The sequence below is a fragment of the Onthophagus taurus genome, chromosome 6 (assembly GCF_036711975.1).
Source record: "Onthophagus taurus isolate NC chromosome 6, IU_Otau_3.0, whole genome shotgun sequence".
Classification (NCBI taxonomy): Eukaryota; Metazoa; Arthropoda; class Insecta; order Coleoptera; family Scarabaeidae; genus Onthophagus; species Onthophagus taurus.
Window position 1 is genome coordinate 27,366,296 of NC_091971.1, and position 7,730 is coordinate 27,374,025.

The 7,730-nt window shown below is 39.1% G+C and overlaps 1 protein-coding gene across 1 annotated transcript; it reads left to right on the forward strand.

Moving 5' to 3' along the window:
- Nucleotides 1-2,215: 2,215 nt before the first annotated feature.
- LOC111419655 (uncharacterized) lies at nt 2,216-7,387 on the forward strand. Its single transcript, XM_023052498.2, has one exon. It carries the CDS (start codon nt 2,216-2,218, stop codon nt 7,385-7,387), a length of 5,172 nt encoding a protein of 1,723 aa, XP_022908266.2.
- Nucleotides 7,388-7,730: the final 343 nt, after the last annotated feature.

Consider the following 7,730-nt stretch of genomic DNA (forward strand, 5'->3'; position numbering starts at 1 on the left):
GTTGATTTTTTTTATTAGTTCTCTATCAGACAAAAATATCAGTTCCTTTTTTTAACTGTAATATGTATAATTATTATTTGTTTTGTATTGTTTATTTTATTTAATATTATAATATAATGTTTATTTATAATAAAAGTATGTACATACTTTAAAAGTCGCTAATTTCTTAGTCGTTAGAACCAAACCCCCCTAATTACATATAATTCAATGCTTCAATTTACGCGATTTCGATTTACACGGGATGTTCACGGAACGTAATCCACGCGTAAATCGAGGGACTACTGTATTTCTAAATCGTCGTTATTATGCTCGTTTTTCTACTAATTCTACAAACAAGAAATTTAGTTCTAACAGATAAAGTAATTAATGTAAGTTCGTGTCGCTAATCGAAGGCATAAACAAACAAAAGCTGAAATAAGCGAGAATCTCTAATTTTTAAGTGTAAGATTCTGTAGTGTTAATAAAATAAAAAGACTTTGTTAAGATTTTGAGTTTTATTTCAAAAACCTATGAGGAATCCAACAAAGTTGTGATACACACGACTCTAAAATCACCGACATTGACCTACATGCAACAACTTCTCCGCAATTTTGTATTCAACAACGAACCAATCTTCAAATTATACTAACTACATACCATCCTTGGATATCACAACGGACGATTGCTGCATTAAAACTCAAGAATTCCTTGAAACCGAAAAATTGGAGTTAGAACCGCTAAAACTGCATAACTTAAATTTAAACGACTTACGTCACTTCCAACACAAATTGGACCAGTTCGACAGAATTCTGAAGGAAAATATATATCATTATTGTTAATAATTTGTGCAATAATTCTAATGTGCTGCTGTTGTAAGTGTTCGTGGTTACCCGTAATAGGACGTTTCTTTTCTAAACATCCCCAATACTGTGGACTACCTAATGTATGCATTACAAACCACAATGAACGTTTCGAGTTAACCGATCGTCAACTCGCCGAATTCAACGCTCTACGTTTGCGACATTTAGAAGAAGAAGGAGACGAAAATCTTCGTCGAACAGGAGTAGAACTCCCATCTTCGCACCCTAGTGTAAATTCACCCATAATTCGTCCCAGACGATCATTAGAAGAACGATTTAAGGGGGGGGTTCCCGTCCAAATCGAAGAAAAAAATCAAAAAAATTTTTTTTTTGCTTAATTGTCATCTTTATGATATTTCGACATATGATGTAGTTCTCGAGATAGACGGGGTCTCATTTTGCTAGTGCGAGCGAAGTTGAAGGGAGGGCTACTTTTCTCGCTACTCGTGCTTGCGTTCGGAACAATATGTCAACCTAAGTAGAGCGTATTTTTTGAATAACGAAATGTTAAAAAAGTTCATTATTATTTTTTTTACAATTAATTTTATCCTACGTTTAGTTTTATTTTTTTTTATATATAATATATTAATTTCAATTTTATTCAATTTAATTTTTAAATTTAATTTTTCTTCGTGTCGTTTTTCTCGTTCCTGTTTGGGATGTATAAAAGTCTTGTTCTAAAATTATTTTCTTTTTTGAATTCGAATTCTTTTTGAAATGACACGCACGAAATTTCGTGCGTGTCATTTCAAAAACCTGTTCCAAGCGTTCATTCCAATTTCACTTTAGTTCTCGTTGAATTTTTCGGGAAACTATTTTCCGATTGTCGTGAAACTTTCATAATCTTAACATTTTCTGGTCCTTCGAGCCGGATTCAGTTTACGATCGGTAAAATAATTTTCGAATAGTGTTACGCGAGTGTTCACCATCTTTCATTTCGGAAACGTGTTTCTTCAAATTTAAGTGTTCTTCATACGGTGAACTTAAATTGGAACTTCGTCTCTTCATTTCAAATTGGAAAAAAGGGGAGAAAGAAGGAAAAAATTCAATTGAATTCAACTTCGTATATTTTTTTTATTCTTCATTCCTCGGCGCTCCAAGGCCCCCGAAGAGCCCCTTCACGCCGAGTCTTCAAGGAGATTACATCCGTCCAGCGTCCTGGTTGGTGTCTTCGTCAGCACCAGGAGCATCGCCGTGCATACGTCGAGTGGATCCTCTAGGTTCTACGGATTGACAAAAAAAACGGTGACAATTTTCAATTTATTTAATTTCATTTCGCGTCGGAGTGTTAAAAATTAATTTTTTAAAAAAAAAAAAAAAAAATACCTTTACAATTTCTTTGATTGACATTTTCGTTCGTTTATTTTTTTGTTAAAATGGCTCAACCAAGTAAAGACTTAGAATACATTTTCGAACGACAAAATGAACTTTTCAGTTTCATTGCAAAGTCCGAGGATAATCTTCGAAAATTGCCGCATGCGCGTCGTACGGTCGGTTCAATTAATACGCGAGTTGAGCGTATCATCGATAATTGGAATGAGTTCAAACAGAACCATTTATTACTAAATCAACACCGATCGGATTATTCGGAAACCATCTATTTTTCGGATGATTTATTCAGTTCGTGCGAGGAAAATTACACCAACGCGAAAGGTCTAATGTTGGACATGCTGAGCGACATCAGTAAACCGGCAACTCGTTCGGAACCGGTTCAGGCAGCACCAGAGGTCGTGATTCCTCATCAGCGACAGCTTCCGCGTATCAACTTACCTAAATTTAGCGGTCGTTGTGTTGATTGGACCCAGTTCCGCGATTTATTCGTTACCATGATAAAAAACGACACTTCATTAAATGACGTCGAGAAGTTCCAGTACTTGAAAATGAGTCTGGAAAAAGAACCGGCTAGATTAATTAAAAATTTATCGGTAACACATGACAACTTCGATGTTGCATGGCAAATTTTGGAGGATCGGTATGATAATTTACGGGTGATAGTTGAAGCGCAACTTACCATTTTATTGTCTTCGAAATCTCTTCGCACGGATTCGTCTGAAGAGTTGAACAGCTTCATCGGCGAAATTAACGAATCCATCGGCGCGTTGGAAGCTCTGCAATGTCCGGTCGAACATTGGGATCTTGTCCTCATACACATCCTCGTTCGTAAACTCGACAGCGAGACGAATAAAGAGTGGGAACGATCGATAAACAATCGAAAAATTCCATCGACATTTAAAGAGTTTACGGATTTTCTTAACAACCGCGTATTGACACTTGAAGCGATCGAAAGACTTTCCACCAAAAAGAAAAGCTTTTCAGTTTCGTCTGGGTCTGCTCAAAAACCCAGCTCGTTTAAATCCCATAACGTGTCGGTGGCGGTACAGAAATGTTTTATTTGTAATGGTGACCATTCAATATTTCGATGCGATAATTTTCTTACAAAATCTCCGAAACAAAGGAGCGAATTCGTAATTCAAAATAAGCGGTGTTTTAATTGTCTCGGGAATCACTATCTTCCTGACTGTCGTGTAGCAACTCGATGCAAAACTTGTTCAAAACGTCATCACACCATTTTGCACGAATTTCCTCCTGAAAAATTAAATAAAAGTTGCAACTCAAATTCTAACAAAAACAACGAATTTGTCGAAAGTAAAGTAAGCGTCCCTGGTACCTCAACGAGTCACCAGGTCAACACATTTCATCTCAGTTCCTCGGTTCTCCTAGCTACAGCTTTGGTGCGGGTAAAATCGGTTCGAGGTGATTCCCTTTTGGTTCGCGCCTTGATCGATCAAGGGTCGGAAGTTTCTTTCGTGAGCGAGGCTCTTGTGCAGCGTCTGTCGTTACCGCGCAAAGCCACATGCGTACCAATAAACGGCGTTGGATCAACACAAACGTGCGTTTCAAACGGTACAACGTCGGTTAATATCATTTCCAAAAGTGACAACAACGTTTCCATCGTCGAAGAGACTCTCATATTACCAAAATTGACTTCCTACATACCGAAACAAGAACCAAAAACCATTCCGGTTGAAGTAAATTCTTTGGATTTAGCCGATCCAGAATTCTATTCGAATCGTCGAATTGATTTGATTCTCGGGGTGAAGTTTTATTCGCGAATTATTTTGAATAATATTCGGAAATTTAACAACGGTTTTTTGGTAGCTCAAGAGACTCTTTTCGGATGGATTCTTTTCGGTCACGTTTCTTTTCCAAGTGCAAATTCGGAACGGTTCGGTTTCCAATGTTCCGTTGATCGGGAGTTGTTAACCGCAATTCAAAAATTTTGGAAAATCGAGGACGACACTAATTCAACTCAAAAACTTGCCTCAGACGATCTTGAGTGCGAGAACCATTTTATAAACACTCATTCGCGAGACGTAAACGGACGTTTTGTAGTGCGGCTTCCGTTTAGACGACCTTCATCGGATCTCGGTTCATCGCGTCACGTCGCGGTTCGTTCTTTCGGTCGTATGGAGCAACGTTTCGCCGTTAACGAAAAACTTTTTCTAGCCTACCGTGATTTTATGCACGAGTATTTGACACTAGGGCACATGAGTTTGGTGTCGTTAAACCCAAACAATACGAATTATTACCTTCCGCATCACGGTGTAGTACGCGAATCAAGTTCCACGACAAAACTCCGCGTAGTTTTCAACGGTTCAGCTGTTACGTCATCGGGCCTTTCCCTTAATGACTGCTTACACGTCGGGCCAAAACTGCAAGCCGAGCTAGTTGACGTTCTCCTCCGATGGAGACGTCATAAAATCGTGTTTTCGTGCGACATTGAAAAGATGTACCGTCAAATAAACGTTCATCCGAATGATCGATCTTTTCAAAGAATTGTTTGGCGCGATAGTTCGGATAAAGTAATAGAAAATTATGAACTTAACACTGTTACTTATGGGTTATCGTGTGCTCCGTTCTTGGCTATCCGGTGCCTGCACCATTTGGCTGATCAGCACTCCACAATTCAACCTTCCGGATCAGTGGCTCTGAAAAAAGACACGTACGTAGATGATATTTTGTCGGGCGCAGAGACCATTGAAGAAGTTAAAACTCTCATTAATCAAACAAACAGTATACTTACGGCGGACGGTTTCCACGCGCGGAAATGGATTTCGAATCAAGCTTCTACGCTTGAAAATCTACCGCGCGATGACGTTTCCATGAACGATACCATAAAATTTGAAGACGAATCCGAATTTCCACGCGCATTGGGACTTCTGTGGAATAATAAAAAAGACGAGTTTTTATTTAATTTAAGTGTTACTCATACCGATGAAAATCTTACCAAGCGATCTGTTCTTTCATTCATCGCGAAACTTTTCGATCCCCTCGGTCTTCTTTCTCCGTTCATAATAACGGCAAAAATCTTCATGCAAGAATTGTGGGTGCTTGGTCTTGATTGGGACGATGAATTACCGGAAGATCTCGCGAAACGGTGGCAAAATTTTCAAAAAGACCTTCTAAACGTTACTACCATCAGCATTCCTCGATGGTTTGGCATCGATAACAATAAATCCAACATTCAAATCCACGGTTTTTCTGATGCATCAACAAACGCATACGCGGCGGTTGCGTATATTCGGGTTGAAACCTTAGCGGAGGTGCGGGTTGTGTTGATAAGTTCTAAAACAAAAGTGGCTCCGTTAAAAGTTGTTTCGATTCCGCGCTTAGAACTGTGCGCGGCGGTAGTTCTATCTCGGTTGGTACATCGGATTCGATCTACGCTAGAATTCGAAAACTTTTCAACTTATCTGTGGACTGATTCCACTGTCGCTTTGTCATGGATACGCAGCCATCCCAACAGATGGAAAGATTTCGTGCGTAACCGTGTCATAGAGATTCAAGAACTATCACAAGCAAAGTGGTCTTACGTGCCTGGTTCCGATAATCCAGCTGACTTAGCTTCCCGTGGTGTGCCAATAAATAAACTTCAACAGCAATCGATATGGTGGTCCGGTCCATCATGGCTTCAACTTCCCTCATCAGATTGGCCTTCGTTAAAAATTGCTGACTCAGTCGAAGCCTATCGTGAAATTAAAAGGACATCTTCTTCTCATCACATTGCGATTCAAACCTGGAATTTAAAAGAAAAATATTCTACATTAAACAAGCTTATTCGGGTCACTTCATGGTGTTTCCGTTTTATAAATAAATCAAAAAATTCAAATGTTTCAGGCAATTTAACTCCAGAAGAACTCGAAAAATCTTTGTTGTTTTGGGTTAAAGAGGTTCAAAAAACCAGTTTTAGAGAAGAAATTCAAATTCTATTAACCGGAAAATCTATTTCAAAAAGTAGTTCGATCTATCGACTTACCCCTTTCATAGACGGCCATGGACTTCTACGAATTACAGGACGTCTACAATTTTCCGTTTTGAATTGGGACGAGAAACATCCTATGATTCTTCCCAAGGACGATCCCTTCACAAAACTAATCATTGATGCTCATCATCGTCGAGTTCTTCATGGTGGAACTCAGCTTACATTATCTTCCATTCGTCGACGATTTTGGATTGTTGGTGGAAGATCTCCAGTCAGATCCTTCATACATCAATGCATCGTTTGTGCTCGTCAACGTGCAAAAACCAGTCAACAGATGATGGGTCAACTACCTCCGTCACGAGTAACCCCATCGAGACCGTTTCTCCACTCTGGGGTCGACTATGCTGGGCCATTTATTCTGAAAACACACAAAGGACGAGGTCACAAAACATATAAATCTTATTTAATTCTATTTGTATGTCTAGTTTCATCAGCAATACATTTAGAGATTTCCACTGACTACACGACGAATGGATTCATTGCCGCATACAAACGATTCACCGGACGTCGTGGTCTTTGCCAGTGTTTATATTCGGATTGTGGTACCAACCTTATTGGGGCAGATAGGGAACTACGATCCCTCTTCAGCTCCGCCTCCAAGGAGTGGAATCATTTAATCAACGTCCTCAGCAACGATGGAACCCGTTGGAGATTCAACCCCCCTTCAGCACCCCATTTTGGAGGGAAGTGGGAAGCTGGAGTTCGCTCCGTAAAAACACATCTTCGGAAAATTATGGGTTCCACCGTTCTCACTTACGAGGAATTCACTACTGTCCTCATACAAATAGAAGCCGTCCTAAACTCCCGTCCTCTCTGTCCTGTTTCCAATGACCCTACTAATTTTGAATTTTTATGTCCAGCTCATTTCTTGATTGGGTCGTCGTTATCTGTGGTTCCAGAACCATCTCTATTGGATGAAACCATCTCACGTCTCAACCGTTACCAGTTCCTCCGACGTTTGATAGAAGAATTCTGGAAGCATTGGAAAGTATTTTATCTCCAATCTCTCCAAAACCGAAACAAGTGGCATCAAGAAAAGAACTTACCTAAAGTTGGTAGTCTCGTTCTTATCAAGGACGAACGGCTTCCCCCGTCCAAGTGGACCACTGCACGTGTCTTGGAACTTCACCCTGGGGCTGATAATCGTGTTAGAGTGGCTACAATAAAGACACCGACTACTACTCTAGTTCGACCAATAGTAAAATTATGTTCATTACCTGGCTAAGATAATTTCCGAATTCATTTTTTTTTTTTCTTCTTCTTCCAATTATTACTGTGTTTAATTTCATTGTATTTAATGCATTTACATACAAAATATTGTTTTCTTTTTTTTTTTTTTTTTTGTGTTGACATCTTGAGCGTCTTCGTGAAGTTAGCTGTTTAGCCTGTTTAGCGTTGTCATGCTTTAGGATACGTTCAGATATTCCGTTTTATTTTATTTTATTTTCAATTATTATACTTTTTTTTTCGTTCATATTGAAATTTCTGTTTATTTCGTCCCGTCGTTGTTAGTGTTCATTGCCGTTACGGCAAGGCGGGCGGAATGTTAAAAAAGTTCATTATTATTT

Excerpts from the sequence above, each read along its gene's own strand:
- LOC111419655 (XM_023052498.2), top strand. The coding sequence starts at position 2,216 with ATGGCTCAACCAAGTAAAGACTTAGAATACATTTTCGAACGACAAAAT.